This window comes from Curcuma longa, chromosome 16 (genome assembly GCF_044706935.1).
Source record: "Curcuma longa cultivar G26 ecotype Majalengka, Jawa Barat chromosome 16, ITB_CL_G26_1.1, whole genome shotgun sequence".
NCBI classification, from domain to species: domain Eukaryota; kingdom Viridiplantae; phylum Streptophyta; class Magnoliopsida; order Zingiberales; family Zingiberaceae; genus Curcuma; species Curcuma longa.
In genome coordinates this window covers 6922050-6941811 of record NC_133876.1, presented here as the reverse complement: position 1 = coordinate 6941811, position 19762 = coordinate 6922050, and the positions used below count along the sequence as shown (strand labels likewise).

At 36.6% G+C, this 19762-nt stretch overlaps 1 protein-coding gene and 1 pseudogene across 1 annotated transcript; one reads left to right on the top strand and one right to left on the bottom strand.

The window, feature by feature from the left end:
- Window positions 1–15950, top strand: LOC141847826 (adenylate kinase 5, chloroplastic). Its single transcript, XM_074735913.1, is given in 19 exon segments — window positions 1–210; window positions 286–390; window positions 3078–3206; window positions 3279–3413; window positions 4266–4412; window positions 5763–5837; window positions 5931–6036; window positions 7496–7536; window positions 7624–7752; window positions 9744–9779; window positions 9849–9929; window positions 10017–10155; window positions 10766–10845; window positions 10928–10993; window positions 12651–12680; window positions 12762–12871; window positions 15118–15255; window positions 15596–15625; window positions 15711–15950. Coding segments are annotated over 19 exon segments (1785 nt in total). The 5' UTR covers window positions 1–30; the 3' UTR covers window positions 15739–15950.
- A 670-nt stretch (window positions 15951–16620) lies between these two features.
- On the bottom strand, window positions 16621–19173 carry LOC141846967 (putative cyclic nucleotide-gated ion channel 14; annotated as a pseudogene).
- Window positions 19174–19762: the final 589 nt, after the last annotated feature.

Below are 19762 nucleotides of genomic sequence, written 5' to 3'. Positions count from 1 at the left end.
CTCCGACTCAGCGACGAGAACGGAGAGGCAATGGCCACTGTCGCCGGCGTCATCCCCTCCGCCTCCACCATAAACTACCGCATGAGACCTGCTGCTACATGCGCCTCAGCCGGCCCTCTTTCCTCCTCTCCTTCACGTCATCATCGCCTCTCTCGCCCGTTCCGTCTCCGGCCCGGGAATCCTTCCTGGAAAAGAAGCCCTAAGTCTAGGGTATGTTCTTCGAGATTTTTAATTGAAGATCTTTTCCGCAATTGCTGATGCTGCTCTTCTTTTATCACTTGCCAGGACTTACGGTTGGTTTGTTACGCCGCCAAGGAGCCGCTCAAGGTGATGATATCGGGGGCTCCTGCCTCCGGAAAAGGAACTCAGTGTGAGATGATCGTGAAGAAGGTGCGTTCTCTATCTTTATGTTATGCCACTATGCAATTTTCAGCTTGAAAGTTTGCATAGAAGGATCAGTCTTCCCAGTTGATGGAGACTTGACAATATACACGGACTGGAATTCTCTAAAAGTTTTCTATTGTTAACCCAAACAATTTGCACAACGAAGGTATTGATTGAAGTGTGATACCAATTGTCTTTGAGTCAGAAAAAAATATCCCGGAGAAAAAAAGGTAGTGTAGAAGATTTGTTAAGATGAATATAAGGAGTAACGAGATAGGATTAAATAAAATATTACCATATGTGAGTAGCTAGATGGAGTTCCAATAGATGGTCAAATGATAGAAAATGCATATAAAACGCGATCAGCTTATTCAAACACAACTAATAAATTCTATAGTTGGACAAGATGAATTATAGAATTAAAGAGGTTAGAGGTAGGGGAGACCAAATGCAATTCTACTTTGCTATATGACCTTTCATTGAATTCATTGGCTAGATAAAATCTCTATAGCCACCCAAAATAGTGTGATTTGGTTTTTTGTTGTATGGTATTGGATCTCACTAGGTGCAATGTGAACAGGGCAATGCCACAAAATAATTAGTCAAAATCGTATGAACATCGTTGCAAATACAATTTTGCATATTTACCACATAATTTTGTTGTGTATTATCCCATTTTAAAATTAAAATTTTGCATATATGTCATTGGGGGAATTCTTTTTTCATAAGATAGTAAATAAAGTCATATTTAGCAATATTATCCTACTTTTTGAGATATATGAAATGAAGTTTAAAATATATCACTTATCGATATTTTTTCTTCAATATACTTTATTTGTTTAGTATTTCGAAATGACATTTTAATATTTCTAGAATGACATTGGTAAATTTCACAAAGGATACACCTAAAGTTAGGAATTTCTCAACAAAGGCATTTGGTATCAGAAGTTTCCAATGGGTGCATTTTCTCTCATCTTTTTCTTTTAGATACCAAAAATACCCCTTTAGTCCCACTATCTCCTTATGTGCGGGAGCCATCATGTTGGCCCAGTCAAATCACCTTGGTAGCCTTGAACATGTTAGAAAATGTTGTACCCCATGTGCTTTGACCACGGGTTTTGATGTTTGGGCAAAAGATTTAAGTTAGGCTTTGCATAGTGATCTAATGTGCGTGTCTAAGTGCGACATAGACATACACACGGAAATCAAGAATTGTATTCTCCTTTTTTAAAGCCTTTGAGTGTTTTATTTATTGTTTTACTTGCTTACTGTTGTAAGATGTTTCTCCACCTCCGACACTTTACCGAAGAAGAGAAAGATAGTGAACTCAGTGTGCATCGGTTGTGGACTAGCAATTTTAGGGAATTGTGAACCACGTAAATTGACGTGTTCTCTGGTATGTACTTGTTTTTTGATTCACTAACTTGTGTGTTTATCTTGTTGAAATCACAGCAAGAGTAAATTGTTTTAAAATTTACAAGCATGCTATTCCCTCCTCCTCTAGCGATCCTACCTAAGGGACTCGACAGAAAACACTAGTAAAATTTTGGAATAAGTGTCTTAGGAACACATTCATGCTCTTATTTTTGTACTTCATGCATGAGAAGAACATCAAGGTAATTTGGTCAAGGAACCAACACAAACATGCCAAAATGCAAAAGAAACACCATATTTAAATCAATGTTGTCTTGGGAACATGTCCATGCTTTATTTTTTGTATATCATCATGGGAGGTCATCAAAGTGATTTGTTTAGTCACCTTAATGTCCTAAAACAACTAACAAATCAAATATATCTCAATGGTACCCTTGCCCAAAATGATAATATTGAGGTCCTCAAAATAGAATGAAAAAATAAATAATGCTCATAACATTAAAGATAATTTGAGCTTCTAAAAGAAAGGTGAAAGGAAGTGTGCCCTTCAGGAGTTTTTTAAACCAGGTGCATCTGTTGGAAATTGTCAGTTTTAAGTGTCTTTTAGGAAATTTGCCAATTACATTTAAATATGAGTAGATGATTGAAACAATATAAAAGGCAAAATGAAAAGGAAGGGGACAAAATGAAATTAAATAATTGCCAAAATAATAATAAGGATATTTTGGGTTTATAATTTTGACCAAACATTATTAACCTAAGTTTAATTCAAATAATTGTATTTATGAGAGATTTGTAAATTTAGAAGGATATTTATGAACTATTAGATTCTATAATGGTAAATATGCAATTTAGTTGTTTTCAAAGGCTAACTATGCGTTTGGGCCAAATAATCAATGCATCTCCAGATATAGAATGTCTATCTACTTGTATTTCGTCGACATGGCTCCAACATCATCATCGTCGTCAAGTCATGCTTGTCCCAAACAAGATGGATCTGTTACACATTTACTCTGTAATTTTATGGCTGCAATCTTGATGTCCATAATTGTATATGCTTTGTGCCTCATTATTACACTCGTCTAATTCTTAAATTGAACTTTTCTGGGATCTAAACATGCCTAGTATATTATCTGTACATGTGCCTCATCCATAGGCTCTATTAGAACTTACAATTACCTATATAATATCTTTTATTTGAACTATGATGTGGGCTGTAGTTCAATATTAACTGAGTCACTGAAACTTCAATTGCACTTGGTTTTCAATAATCGTTTACATCTTAAAAGATTCTCATTTGGTGTTAATCTATATTCTAGTATGGGTTGGTGCACATCTCAACTGGAGATCTTCTGCGATCAGAAGTTGCTGCAGAGACAGAGATTGGAAAGAAGGCAAAAGAATTCATGGATAATGGGATGCTTGTCCCAGATGAAATAGTTACAAATGTATACTCTTAAGCTTCTTGCACCTTTGCATTTCATTCCAAAGACTTCTAACTGAACTGTTTTCATGGTCAGATGGTTTTATCACGGCTGTCACGAAATGATGTGAGAGAGAAAGGATGGCTCCTTGATGGGTATCCGAGGAGTTCATCGCAAGCAGAGAGCCTTGAAGGGGTGAAAATAAGACCTGATGTGTTCATTCTCCTAGATGTATGTCATTTGTGGTCATAATATTTGTATTTTTTTACTAGATAAAATTAACTCCTGATCATTTAATACAATCTCATTGATGCATGGAAAATATGCTTTCAGTAATCCATATTTAATTGGTTTTGTGGAAGATCTTGGCTTCTCATGTGTTGAGCCTTGCAATGGGAAGGACATTTTTTTATCTAAAACGTGATAATTTTAATTTATCTACCTTACAAATAATATGGTATTCCTTATCAAAGTGTAGTATCTGAATTTGCAATCCAATTTTCAATCCAAGTTCTTGTATCTGCATATAATGGTTAATGACACAACTTAAAATGGTAAAAAAATTAGAAAGATAGTAGTAACGTGACACAGGGCGTATACCAACATTTGGATTTTCTCTTAGAAGCATAGGTGAGGATAGAAGCATGATTAGTACTGACAATTAAAAGGTATTTTTTATTTTTTATATTTTTTAAAAGACATGCTAATAATTTAATGAGTCTAAAATTTCATGGAAAATATAAACTGATTACAAAACATTCTTTGTTAGAATCTTTCCACAAATATAGTCATCAAACAGAGAAGTGGGTGGGTTGTTACAGAACTTTGTTTATATTCACAGATAGATATGTAAAACATTTATGACCAAATACTGCATTCCTGCTTCCTAGTTTCTAGCATATTTCATGGAGTTAAGTCAGAGATTTAGTTAATTTTGCACAATGAGATTTATTTCAGACATGTGGATAGGTATTTGTAAATTTAATTGATTTGAAATTTGTATATTACCTGCTGAATGCTCTGTAACAACACTCAAGGCCTAACAGGCTTGATTTTTCACATACTTCTACTGTTAACATTCAGGTTCCTGATGAAATTCTAATCGACAGATGCATCGGAAGAAGGCTGGACCCAGTTACTGGAAAGATTTATCATCTTAAGAATTTCCCTCCTGCGACGGAAGAAATTTCTGCACGGCTAATAACTTGAACTGATGATAGTGAGGAAAAGGTCATTGTTCTCTTCTCTTTTCTCACTATTTATTATGCTGTTGCCTTTAGCTTACCCTTATCTTTTCCCACTGTTTTCATGTTTTTCTTTGTTGTAAACTTGACACAGACCCAAAATTGAACCGTTGAATTATTACAGAATTTGGAATGAACTTGATGAAGCGAAGAAGATAATAACCTTACCTAGAGAAAAACTCTCACATAAAAAAGTCAAATTGAAAATTATATTAATTTAAAGATAATTAAAATGCATAGGTAGTTGTTTAAGCAAAAGGAACAATTTCTTTAGTAACTTTGTCTAGCAATGTTTATTTATTATTTCTATTCTTTGGACTTCCCTTCCAATGAGAAAGAAATCAATGCACTGTGTTCTCTTTTTGTACTTTGACTTCAAGATGTACCAATGTGGCCAAATTCCTTCACTGATTATTTGTTTCCTCGTCTACATTAGAACTTAAGGTTAAATTCCTTAAGTAATTTGATGTCAAAGATCAACTTCCAAATGATTTTGATGGTCCGAATTCCGTAGATGCTCATGCTTATAAACTATCTACCTTTTCATATATTAGGTTTATGGAAGCAATTCTACATTATTACTGGTGCATGCCATATATTATGCTTATGGAAAATGATATTTAACAGCAAATGATGACAGGAAACCAATCAGTTATTCTTCCTTCTAAACAATGCTGCATGTTCGGTGATGAATTAATGCTTGTTATATTCTTTTATGACACTTCTATGTAAAATTTACCAAGGTTTTGCGCATGTCTCAATGTGGCATATCGAACTGGCATTTATACTATTTACATTAGATGTTCCAAATTCTTGCTATTTTAGCTAGTTAGAGATTGTTTAAAAAAAAATCAAATTAGTTTGTGCTTTCTGTTTCAAGTGTGACATTAATGCTACTGAAAACATAATGGTGGTCAAAAGAATGATGTTAGCTAGTTAAAGATTTTTTTCTTTTCAATCAAACTAGTTTGTTGTTTCTGCATCCAGTGTCATAGCATCTTAATATAACACAGCATTGGTATCAATTGCAATTGAAAACCTAATGGTTGTCAAAAGAATACTGTAGTAAATCTTTGTTCAACATCTTAATTGTTGATGCATATTGAAATTTCTTCACTCAATAAATTTTCTGCATATCACGTGCATTGCCATTCTGTAATTTCAAAGTACTTTGAGTTTTAATAGCATGTTGTGTTCTATTTTCCAACATCAAATCATGAGTTTTTCTTGCACTTGGGAATCCGTTCATTGTGAAATGTGATTATCAACAGCCTAAGTCCCTTTTCTTTTATAAACAATAACATCATCAAAATGGAGAGTGTTTTTCTATGGTCAGGTCAAATCACGTCTTGAGACATATAAGAGGAATTGTGACTCCATTTTGCCGATATACAAGGACTTGTTGAAAAAGGTGTATATTTTAACTATTAGATTCCATATCAATTTTGTACTAAAAAGGGGAAAAGGTTGTGACATAATTTATCCAAATACTTGAATAACATAGGTCAATGGAAATCGTCCAAAAGAGAATGTGTTTGCCGATATTGACTCTCTGTTGCAGCAGATTGGTGATGATTTTGCAAAGACCGAATACTTGGAGGTAATTGATGGTAAACACTTTAGAACTTACAAGAAAAAATTAATTCTGATTTGCATCTTCATTGTCACATTATGAAAAAATAATGACAAGGGAAGTATTTCGACAAATTCATTATTGCTTGCAACTTTTAGATTTTTATTGAAAGAATATGAGGAATTGAGGATTGCACATTATTGTGATATTTACTGAAACTAATATGTATGTAACATATTCCTAGTAGCTTCAACACCTTGTCCTACATGAGAAGAGTCAATTTTTTCTTAGGGAGATTTCTGCACTTGATACTTCTTTATATTTCACCTCAGATGAATGCTGCTTTTTCTTTGGAAAAGCAAGAATTCAGTTCTTCCCATCCCTTATTTAAAATTTTAGCTAACCTATTATAATCCCTGAACCTTTCCACGGGAAGGATCCACTTATCTGGCTGCTGGCCCCAGATGATTGCTTCTCTATGAAATTAGCTGAGATATCATATCCTTTGGTTGCCTTTGTTTCCATGGCCCTCCTCAGGAAGGTGAGGACCACACCAGAGGTGAACCTTTTTGGATGGATGGTGGTACACCTGACTGCTGTCAAAAGCCTTCCTACACCTTGCAACATCATTATTCCCTCAATTTTCATAGTGTGTAATTTCCAGGACAAAATACAAGAACAACTATGCTTCACCTGCCCTTATGCTGGTCTTGGATAGTCCTGTTTGACAATGCCCCCTTGCGCACCCCAATTTGCTAGTGTGGGATTTCCAGGACAAAACACAAGAAGAACTATGCTTCACCTGCTCTTATATTGTTCTTGGATAGTCAACCTTGCTCGACAATGCTCCCCGTGTGTCTTTTAGACACTGTCTTGTACATCTTCAGGTCTGTTTCAAAGAGGATTATGATCACCTTACACAGACTGATTGTTCGTTTGGCACGAACCATTTGAACCGAAGGAAATTATTGCATCTTCAAGCATCAAAGTTGTGTGGTGCGCAGGACAACCTGTTCAGAGGCTTGTCAAAAGCTGCTGCGAGCTCATGCAATCTAGATCCTCTATTATATTATGATTTTGTTCCCTAAGACTAATACAACATTTAATCATGCCATCATTAGTATTTGGGAGTATAACATACAATTTTTTATATTTGTAAAATTATATGGGTGTGGCATACCCTCCCTTTCCCAGGATTCTTTACTTGGTTATGTAGGAAATATGAAATCATTGAAGTGTTCAAAACTTGAGCATTTGTTATCCTTGATTTGCAAGTCTTTGCTTTTGCCTTTTACTTTAGTTACTGGAAAGATTTCAAATATCCTTTTATAAAATCCATAGGTCCAAATCTGAAGAATTTAGTTGAATTGATTTTAATTGATTAAATTTTTTCATTTCTCCCTGTAAAATTTCATGTGAATACAGTTTTTTTAGAACTTTCATATTGGCCCATATCTGTCATTTAAGCAAGTTTCCGTTGCATTTTATTTCACTAGGAAACTCAAAGGGCACTCTGAAATTCTCTTCATCAAGCAAGGTATGTATCAATCTTATTACTGCAGTTTGATGACAATGCATCAAGAAAGTTATAAGATTGATTTTTGTTTTAAATGCTCTTCCTCAGGATGAATGGAGAGGTATTCCTACTAGACTGAATAATGCTCCTCATTCCAAAGAGATACGGACATATTTCTATGCTGATGTGCTACAAGCTACTCAAAATGCTATAAATGATAAAAGAAGAAGAGTGAAGGTCAGATACTAAGAATTATTTTTCTTGTGAAGATTGAAGAACTTGAATAGTTGGTTGAGTTGTAGAAAATTGAATTTCCATACTTATCCATTTTCTTTTGTAAAAATCATAATGTTAGTTGAGAACCACAAAGTAAGATGCATTTACACCTAAATGCACCTCTACCTTATTATGTGGATCCAGTTATTGAGTTTTTTCTTGTGTTAGAGTCTATCTGTCCAGTTTTATCAATTTCTAAGAATTTTTAAAAATATTTATGTTCTATGCAAAATTATCAAACTTGGTTCAAATTGAGTCACTTTGAGTTGGGACAAGTCATATTATGCAATTTTTATTTTAAAATCATATCTTTAAGAATAATATAATACAAGCAAGATGGTGAAAATGGAAGAGAGTGTCATGTGTTCTTTGTGATTGTAAGATACCTCTAAAGCTTAAAGAAAAGTTTTATAGTAGTAATTAGATTTGATATGTTATATAAAACTGAATGTTGGGCTATGATATGAGTATATGAGCAAAAGATGAGAGTTGCAGAGATGAGAATGTTAAGGTGGATGTATAATATAAGAAGATGCACGTGATAAAAAATGAGAACATTACAGAAAAGTTGACGTTGCACCTATTGAGGGAAAACTCCAAGAAACACATATAAAATGGTACGGATATATACTTAGACTATCAATATATACCCCAATTAGGTGATGTGAGACTGTGATAAATACACATATTAATTAAGGAAGAGGGAGACTAAAAAAGACTTAATTAATAATGATAAAATAGGATAAAATTCATTTAAATGTAGATGATAATATAGTAGGGAATTAGGCTTAATGGAGTAGGAGGATTCATACAACCGACTCCACTTAGTGAGATAAAGACTTGGATGTTGTTGTATCTTTAAGAATAATATAATTATTGGACATATGTGGACTTTATTTTTATTACTAAAATCTTTTTCAGATTAGAAGTTTTCAGTTTTTGTATTGAAATCTAAATGTCAAAAAAAGAAAATGTCAAGTTAGAATTTTTCAGTTTTTGTATAGAAATCTAATTTTTTAAAACATCCTGAATTAAAAACTAGAATTGGCTCACGAAGAAAACCTGAATTTCAGGTCATGTCAGTCATGTTTTGGGGATAGACCTGTAGATTTCATTCCCTTGTAAAGTCCAAAATGGTCTTGGATGAATTTGTTTGCATATTTTCTTCAATTCAGTGAGAAAAATTGAATTGCAATTCTTACAACCTCATTCTTTAGATTCCTTGTGCTTCCATGAAGTTGTTGACACACAACTTTTGAATATCCTTATGCTGGCCTCATAGATGAGGAAAGAGCGTCTAGTTTCCCTCAATGTTTTGTCATGTCTGTTTGACATGTTTTCAGGATTAGTTAATCAACATGAGACTCGTCAGCTTCCTCTACTTTCATGTTTTCTTAGGCAAACAATTTTTTCCATCTGACTGGACTCCAATTTCTATAATTATTTTTGATAAAGCAAGGTATTTTATATTTAACTCCAACCATGTTGACAAGACTAAGATACCAATTTTAAGGACAAATTACACAACCCTGCCATGTTGAGGCCTAATTGTATTTAGACTTGCTTTAGACTCTAAAATGTACCCAAACAATAAAAATATTTATTTTATTATTTTTTATTCAATCTAATTTGGTTCACATGAATCAAATCCAATGCAACTCTGCAACTTTCTCCAATTATGATTTTTGTGGATTTGTCTTTTTGCCTCATATGCTGCTCATGATCTCTAATGATTCACAAATGACACACTTTCAAGGTGCTCATGTGGCTTAAATGGAAAAAGAATTACAGATTTATTCTTACTGGGAATAAATCTTAGAAGAATGCTATCTCCTCTGATTTAGCAGCGAAGAAACATTAATCAGTTGTATCATTGAGGAAATGATGCATAACTTTCTGCACACAGATTATTTTGTTGAAAGTTGAAACTAGTGCTTTTTTCTATCGCACAGGTGGAGATCAACATTCCCGAGCTTAACCCAGAAATGGTAACCAATATTGTCAATGTTCCTCCACAAATTTGCTTTGTACCTTACTATTCCTCTGTGCTGCTCCAGGATGTTTATAGAATTGGAACTCTTATGGAACTTGTACGAACTCTTGCTCTTTCATTTGCTGACGACGGAAAGTGTGTCAAAGTAAATTGTCAATTCTGGATTAGGGCTGTAAAATTGGTTTTAAATTGTTCAAGTTAAGTTTTAAGAATTGCCAATTGTCTTTCATAGGTTTGTGTTCAAGGATCAATGGGTGAAGGTGCACTTTCTGGAATGCCATTGCAGCTTGCTGGAACCCGAAAGATTCTGGAATTTATGGATTGGGGTGAATATGGTGCTCTAGGAACCTTTGTTAAAATTGGATCAATAGGTCTGCCACTAAAAGCTAATTTCTTTCTTGTACCAGCATTGCTTCTTGTTGAAATGCTTAATTGCTTATCATCAGGTTCAGTAGCTTACTATTTCATTAACTGGGTTGGCTCCAACATTATTGTAAGGTCAAAGTAGCTGTAACGTAACCTACTTCATCAACAATTGAGCCTTGGATATTTGATCATAGATAGCATAAACTGAATTGTCATCCTGAATAGCAGATGAGAGCATATATTGTGTTTGAATAAGACATTTAATTATCTAAAATTAAGTAATGAATCCTTCTCCTGAACAATTGTTTCTCTCCTAAAACATGCACCAAGCCACCATCCATCCTCTTAATAATGGTTCACAGCTAGAAAGCATATTAATTGTTGATTTTTAAGCCAAAATAGGTTTACTTCACACAAAATTTGATACATTAAAACCAATATATGATTTTTCACATGTGTGCACCTGACAATTCATTGCCCATGTTCTGTTACAGTTATTCATGCAGAAATTATTCCTAATGGCATCCGTGTGGTTTTCTTTCAGGAACTTGATAACTTAGATAGCTATCATAAACAACTTTTTGCATGGTTAATTAATCTTCTGTCAGAAACTAGGTCCTAAAGAGGTTGAAGAACAAGATGATATATTTATTCTTGTAGCTCCGCAAAATGCTGTTGGAAACTGTATAATTGATGTGAGTGATTATCAGAAAAATCATTGTTTTATTTTCATGTTCATATAGTAAAATTTTGGCTAACTACTGATTGTGTGCTTAGGACATGAAAGCTATGACAGATGCCGCCGGTGAACGTCCTGTGATTCTTGTCAATCCCCGCCTTAAGGTTGTACAAATGTTTCTTAACATTCTGCAACTTCTCTCATATCAAGATATGTTTTCTCAATTGCTTTCTCAATCTTCTCAGATGCAAAGAAACCACTTTCTGTAGTGTGGGCACTTGAACTGCTGTACCGATTATGGGATCTCAAACACTTAATTCAACTTATGTTTAATCACAGTGTAACTGCACAATAGAATTTTTAGATAAAAAATCTTAATTGATGAAATGATGATACTGGGTTTTGTTTTTACACATTTAACTGATCAAGACATAAATTCAGATTAAATCAGTTCTCTCTCCGCTTAGGTACCAACGAAAATGATGATCCATTGTATATCAAACACTTCCGCTCAATATTTGGATTAAAAACCTATTTACATCATAGAACTCTCAGAAAATTAATAATCTTGAATGATAAAGTTATGATATTGAGTTCTACCATTTAACAGATAATAAGTATACCAATGACTAATATATTCGAGCTTTAGCTTGTTCTTAGATGAAAACTCTCAAACAACTATGGGTGTGTTTTGTTCACAGTGGAATGGAATAAAATAGAAATATGTATTCCTTAGTTTGGTTTGCATGATGATTTTGGCACAAAATAACTATTCTAATGTTTGATTAGTATAAATGTTATAAGAAATAAGTAAATAATAATTTTTCATAATGGCAAAATTTCTCTACTTAAATATTTTGTTTGACTTGTTTAGTTCACATGATTTGCTCACTTGGCCATCTAGCATGATTAGTCCGTCCAACATATTCTCTCGACCGACCCAATCGACATAACTGGCAGAAGAAGACCAATCGATTCAATCGGCTAGCCCAAGTTCATTAGCCTTCTTACACCTCTTGGAGTGGCCTATTCGCCCCAACTAGCCTTTCAACCTGTCGGCCCCGATTGGCGTGATTTGGTTGCTTGCCCCAATTGGCTCATCCAACTTGACCAATTCACCCAACCCACTTGATCATGTGACATCCTAGTACACCCGACCCCACCTAGTTCAAATACCTTCCCCAACCATTCGATTAACTAGTCACCCAACCGCTTAGGCTTCCCTAACCCACTCAATTTGCCAAAACAATTTGATTTGCTCGACATATTCAATTGGACCGGATGCCTGAGCCTGGCCCATTCCACTGGCCTGCTTGGGTCTGACTTGTCCAGGGCAGCTTGCTTGATGGTCCTTTCAATCTCTCTAGCCTCACTGCATCCAACCTGCCCAACTTGGCAACTCAGGTGGGCCTTTCAGGCCAATGAGGGATGACATAGGTATAAGGAATAGCTACTCAAGAATTGTTGTCTTATGAATTGGTTAATAAAATTCAGTATGAATTGGTATTTCGATGCCACTTTTGAATGTTTATTCCATGGGAATTCTAGCTATTCCTATAAACCAAATGCACCACTTGCTTTTTTTATGCAAGAAGCAGCTTAACATTCTGCTGGTGGCCATGTAGCTTGATTTCCTCCTCACAGTAATTGTTTATTGTGATATACAGACTTTGAGTAATCATTGCTTCAAGTACTTGGAAAGATTCTTCTGTACCTATGTATTGCTTGCCATTTTTTTCTCATGTTCTCAGGAATTTATGGCAATGTCGCTTAGAAATTTATCTCATTTTGATACTATTTTCCCACATCTGAGACTTTCAGGATTTGCCGGGATCAAGTGGCATAATGCAAGTATGTGAAACTTGACTTACACTAGCAGTTTGCTAAAAGATTCGTCTATGTTGTTTCTGAGCATTATTTGAATTTTTGAAGACAATGGGAAGAGCAGAGAGATTAGAATATGCTGCATCATTTGAGAACTGCTACTCCTTTCGGCTGCTGTATTATGCTGGAACACAGTATCCTATCATGGGCGCTTTAAGGTTATCAATCTCTTTTGCATTTCACTTTCTTGTATGTTGTAGTAATTTATAATTCAAAATTTTATAATTAAACAGAGAAAACCACTAGTTGAAAGGGAACTAAATCTCTACAACTCTGCTCCATTTTACCAAGTATTCTTTTCTAACCCTCAAATTGTTTCCCCAAATTAATAAATGATATGTCATCAAAATTGATTTAGATGATTACAATATGCTCAAACATCTGGATGAACTATCAAAAGTATAAAATTGGCAAACTTTCAGTCAGCTTGATGAACAACATTTTGTTTCAAAACTGTGTTGAAATTAATGTCAATGATATCCAGAAACTGGGTGTATTGGTGAATTGTGGCACAAATTCAATTTGAAATCTAGTTTGTCAAGCTGTTTGGTGAATTGACTTGATGGCAAAATAGGATACTTTAGGATAGTGGAAATTTTCAAAGGAGGTTCTAGAAGTTTTTCTTTATGAGGGACCTGATATGGTTGCCCTTCTATTTTGCCTATTGGATGAGGATCTCCTTCTAAGTCAAATTTAGGAGACCTACAGAATTTGTGCTGGCTTCTATTGCTTTTTCAACTCTCTGTTTCATTACGATAATTGATGAGGGCATCTAAGTTCTAAGTGTTAAAGGATTGTTCTTTTATATGGTATCAGAGCCATCACTGATCATCTCCTAATCCTCTTGAGAGCTGGTGTCAAGGAGAGGTTGTATGCTTGCCTAATCCTCACCATCCTTGAGATTAGTGTTCCTCTTGGTCATCACTGTGCTAAGGCCAGGATTCTCATGAACAACATAGTTATTGGTGTTTGTTTCCTTAGATCTCTTTGATCTGGCAGAACTTCTTTTATGCCCTCGTATAATATTGTTTGTTAATAAGGTCTAGGGACCTTCTATGTCAGTTGCAATTAGCACAAAAATGGAGTTACATTGTCTCTCTGATCTCTCAAGTTGAAGAATCTTATTGCTTGTATCAATCATCTTGTCACTCTGATGATATCTTGTTGTCTTGAAGTTGATACAAATCATCCTAGGCTAGGTGTGTCATCTGATTTGCTTTAGCAATCCAGAAACATCTGTGTGTTTGTCCAATCATCTTCTTTTGGTTCAATACAGACTGAAGGTACTTACAGCATATTTAGTTTGAAAGGAGTGGTAAAGGAAAGAAATTATCTAATAATCTGCTGATTTGCATTGTTCTCTTTGATTATTTTCTGATCTTCCTCAGATGTTTTTCTGATTAGCAGTGATATCTTTCCATTTGGAATGTTAGAATTTTTCTACTTTTGTGTTGTGTCACAGTCTATAAAATATGATGTCATGTATACAATAATGAATTTCTTCAATCAAGTGTTATCCCTTGTTTTTACACTATGCATCCAGAAAATCAAAACAGTGCCCTTCTTTATCCATATCATCATAAGGGCGTCCTTTCAAAAATTAGCAAAACGACGCCACACCTATATTTTTTATGCCTAAAATATCCTTCGTGCTACAAGTTTAGAGTTGTGTTGTACAATACAACACCACTTGAAGCAGCTCAACCTTAGAGCTACTTTGCTTTGGTCACTGCTTCGTCAAAGCAGTTCCAAACCTTGGTGTTGCTTCGACCAAAGCAGTTCCAAACCTGGATGGTGCCTTGACCAAAGCAACTCCAAGGTGATTTTTCTTTTGGTTTAGTTTTCTGTATTTTTAGTTTTCTCTTTTTGTAGTTTTTTTAATAGAAAAAAAGAAAAAGAAGGAAAAGAAATAGAGCATAAAATCTAAATAAAAAATCTATTTTTTGTTTTTTGTTTTCTAATAGTTAATTAGAAGAGAAAAAAAGGAAAAGGAAACAAAAGGAAAAAGAGAAAGGAAAGAAAAATAGAAACAGAAAACAGAAAACAAAAAAAAACAGAAAAAATGTACAAAGCAACTCCAAGATAGAAGCATGGAGGGGTATTTTAGGCAGAAAAATATAGATTGGGTGCTATTTTGATAATGTTTGAGAGAGGGGCGCCCTTTTGATGATATGAATAAACTAGGGCATTGTCTTGATTTTTTGCTACAAGCATTTCTGCAAACAGAGAATTTTGTTATCGATGTTCAATTTGGTTTTCGGATGGATCCTGGTTTACCACTAGATCTTCGGATTAACATGTCTTTTTTGGTTTGCCTGCTTTGCATCGGTTGCCAATCAAATGGGACCTTTATGCACACTGAATCTTAAAATAGACAAATGTGATCATAAAATATGTGTTGCAGGATGTCTTACCCACAGGGTTATGAACTTTACAAGAGGATAGATGAATCAGTGAGAAAGGAGAAGTATCTTCTTATAGCAACATTTCCTAAAAAGCCAACTGGCGAGGAGATCAACGATGCTATTGAAGGAAAGCCAAGGTAAGAAATCACACTTATGGAAAATGCATTTCTGATGTGGAAAATCAGTACAATTTTTGTATGAAACATTATGTAAATGGAAAGGTTAATTAACAATCAATCATGAACTTTAAAGCTATTAACAAATCTGTTATATCTATTATGTATCTTCACCTTATGGCATTTTTGTCATTTTTGATACCTCATTAGATTCTTGTCATAAGTATTTTCATGAATTTAAATATCAAATTTTATTTTTTAAAGACAAATTGTAGTTAAAACTATTGAATTAATATTTGACGTCATGTATGATCATAAATAAGGGTTTGTTTGAATTTGATGCATGTGATTATTTCTGCAGAAATAGAGAGAAAAGAGCTGCTGGAGTCTGGTACGGTAGCTCGATTTACAAACATTTGAATAACTAACACCAGTAACTGAGAACAAAAACTTATCTAGTTTTGTCTTCATGTCAGGGGCTTCTTGAGTAGCATACTGGGCTAGAGAATATTGAGCAAACAACAGAAGTGATTTACAATTTAGGCATTGTATTGATACGTAATCACATCCCTCCGGTGGCCAATTCTCCTGGTACAGTCCTTTTTTGTTTGCCAATATGTTGAGGTGGAATTGAACTGGAGAACCAAAAAAAAGCAGTTCTATCCAATGTTCATGATCCAGAGAAAGATTGAAATTCCAATTCTATTTTTGTTGTCGATTTTCGCTTTCCAAGAGTTTTTTTCTTTAGTCGATCTTATTAATATTTCAAACACCTTTCTTAAAGATTATGTTAGGCTTGATCTTAGTCTATCACTTGGTCAGCTTCATCAGTGTTTTAAATTAGATAATAAAATTCTGCCTTGATCTTGTAGGTGATACTCTACATCAGGTTAATCCTTAGATGGTTGTGCATTTCAAGACATCCTATTTCAAGCATCTTTTCTTATTGTGTTAGCTGCACTAAAACATGACTTGGACGTCACTGTTGGTGAGGTTGAAATGGGTAAAGGATAGTTGCGCAGTGAGTCTTGTTCTTGAGCCATCTATTAATTGGTAAGGATAGTTTTAACTTCATGGCAAGCTATATGCAAATACCCAGTTTAACTTCATGGCAAGCTATATGCAAATACCCATTTTACAGTTGATATTGTCTAGCATCCAGTGAACCTGTGGTGGATCAATAAGTCGTGACTCAGATCGATGCATGGGCAAGGCTGAGCATGACACAACATGACTCATTCATCGGCAAGTGATATCGTAAGGTCCATAAGGTCCTATAGTAAATTTTAAAATTTGAAGGTTTAGCAGAGGCGTGACTCGAGACATCATTGTTCAGCACGAAATTCAGACTTGAGAGTTCGTTGTTTCTATGCACACAGACATCGTTCAACAGCAGAGACCGTGGCGATGGAGATAAATAGAGAAATCAGGCTCGTGTGGCGGCTTCTCCAGTTTGGCCAGCTCGGCCATCGCCATTCCGTTTCTGCTCTTCTAAATTTCCCGCTGGAACTTGTACGGTTGTCATACCTCAAATCTGCGCTCCCGCCAAAACCATCCTCCTGGTGCCTGCAACATCGGCCGTTCCCGCCTTCCACCTCGTCCGATCTCGACACGAACGACTCCCACCGCACCGATTCGCTGGCCGCCTTCCTCCTTCGGTGCCGCCGCCACGCCGCCTGCACTAGGCACGCCGCCCACGCCCTCCACTGCTGCGAGTAGTACCGGAGCGCGTGCTGCAGCCTCTGGCTGTGCATCCTCCTGAACTGGTTCGCCACGAACCGGAGATCTTCCGCCGGCAGCGCGAAGCCCTCAGCTTGCACCGCCACCGTCACCGTCCTCGCGGAGGCCGGTAGCCGGCACTGCGACTGCGACGGCTCCGGGTGCAGCGCCCACGGCAGCAGCTCCTCGCCGCTGAAGTCGCCCGGGCCCAGGATGGTCGAGCCGTGGAGCCCCGACAGGTCGCCGCCGCCAGCGGCGGAGCTTCGCAGCTTCCCACGGATCACGAACAGCATCTCCGTCACCGGGTCGCCCGCCCGCACCCGCACCGTGCCGGTGGCGCTCTGGAACGACACCAGCCGCTCGCAGATGGCGTCTAGGAGAACGTCATCCATCTCGGAGAAGAAAGAAACCTGAATTCGAAAGAGGAATCCATGAACAAAACAAGAAAAGTAGCACCATTTCTCCATCGACTGCAGTGTTCATACGCACGCGTCGGACGAGATCGATGCAGAGGTGATGCTTGATATCTCGGCGGAGATCGGAAGGCAAGCCTCGGAGAATGGATTCCTCATCAACGCCCCTGGTGGCGAGCCATTTGGACCGATAGAACTGGCGGACTCGACGCCGAAGGTGAGGCGGAAGCTGGCGGTGGCGCATCCACTCTTCCGTGTCTCCTTGCTTCAGCCTCCATTTTTCCACTCTCGCAATGATGGATTGCAAATACGTCTGATCAGAACAATACCATTCATCAGTATTATTCATCTCCAAGATTGCATTTTTGAAGATTTTAGATGTGAAATGAACTGATCATCACCTGCATGTTCCCGATCAATTGAGCAAATAAAATGAGGCTGACCATGGCGATGCCTACAGAGAACAGCGTCTCACCGAAGAAGGTGCTGTTCACCATATTCTGTCCATTGGAGCTGCAAGAGAACCATTTTGTTGCAGTAAAATGCCACACGAACAAACCAACAAAAACAATCAGAAAAGAGAAGCCCTTACATCAACTGTTGAAACCCCCACCAGAGGCCGTAGCAATACTTGTCCCTCAAGTTGACAGAGGGAACCCCAAAGCGCAGAGAAGTCAAGAAGATGCCATAGTTGAAGGCGATGTTTGAGTTGTTGGCATCGCAGTTGGCAAAAACCTGCGTGCCATTCGCCCAGACCTGCCTCTCTGTCATACTGGAGAAGTCACAGTCCAGAAACCTGAATTCGCAGGTCGTTCCATTCCTGATGTTCATTCCCTCCATCAGGCACTGTTCTTTCCAGCATGTCAGCTGCCTTGCTATCGTAAACAGGTACCATATCGCTCCTATTATCTGCAACAAATATAAACAGTTAGATTTCATCTATCTAAAAGTTGTATTATATTGATGCATGTATTAATCCTTGTTAACGAACATGACTCGCGAGGAGGTACAGCAGGAGATTGTATACAGCTCCTCCCCAGGCACTCTTGGTGATCACGCCAGTGGCTTCTATGATCTGATCAGTCAAAGTGTAGGTGAGGTACAATCTAAGTGAATACTGAACAAGGATGATCAAAGTCACCATCACGTTGCTGGAGTTTCTTGCTGCTGGAATCAGCAGCCAGATGACCACCTGCAGAGCAAAAGCAATCGATCAATCCTATCGCCACATCGAACTCTATCCAGAACAGTTAGTTATACCCGAAACCTTTACTTGAGTGAGAGGCAGCGATGCAGCTAAATCTGCAGAGAAATCTGACTTGATGTACCGTCTTCCGATCAGTTTCTGGTCCGTGACGAGCTCCCCCTTTGCGAAAACTCTCGAATTGGGTGCAGTGTATGCAGTGTGAAACTTCACGACCATATTAACTATATAGAACAGATCAGTTACTGAGCGCATCCAAGTGACCGAAATACTCAACTCCTGATCCAAGTCGATGCACGAAGATCCATCGGCGGCGATGACTTGGATCATAGGCCAGTAGAAGATCATCGGATCGATGATCAAAGCGATGAAGCATGAAACAAGGAAGAGACGGTTCCACACTATGAATGAACGGCTTTCGGGGTCTAGTATCCATCTCCTGCATGATTCTTGATGCTTCATCGACACTCTTGAACCTGTTTTGCTACAACAAAGGGATTTCACAGCTCTTGACCTGTAAATTTAACCACAAATCTTTCAGCAACAAACAAACCAACATCTGTTTTTCTTCTCTTGAGCTATGAAACAAGCAACTCACCTCATGGTTAGGTACCATGCTATACTCCAACGATGATGTGTCGAAAAATGGAAAGCAAGCTACCAACAACAGGGAAGCGTGGGAGGGGAAGGAAAGGAAGATCTCGGAGGCGCCTCAAGATGCTTCTTAGAAGCCATGGCTTGCATATTTGATTGTTAAAAGGTAGCTTTATAGAGACATGGTGTTCAAGTGGGGAATTAGGAACTTGGGATGAACTTCTTGATTGGCTCCAAGTGAAATGTTTATAGCAAATCTAGCACATTGACAATTTTATACAACACAACATTTTCATAACACATTAGATGTTATTTGTTATATATTTTGTTTATTAAAAAACTATTTACATATTAATTATTTAACTAGAAAAGATATGCTTTCTACCCTAACAATCAAACAAATCATGTGTTGTAAAATTGAAAGTTTATGTATAAGTTTATTAAAACATGACAACTTTGTGTTACATTTTGTATTTAATTTAGAAATTTATCTAAATGACTAATCAACAGCTATGTGTTTTTTTGAAGAATGAATAAGCATTATTAATTTAGAGTAAATGTATCCTAATAATTATTAACGGATAAATATGTAAAATAC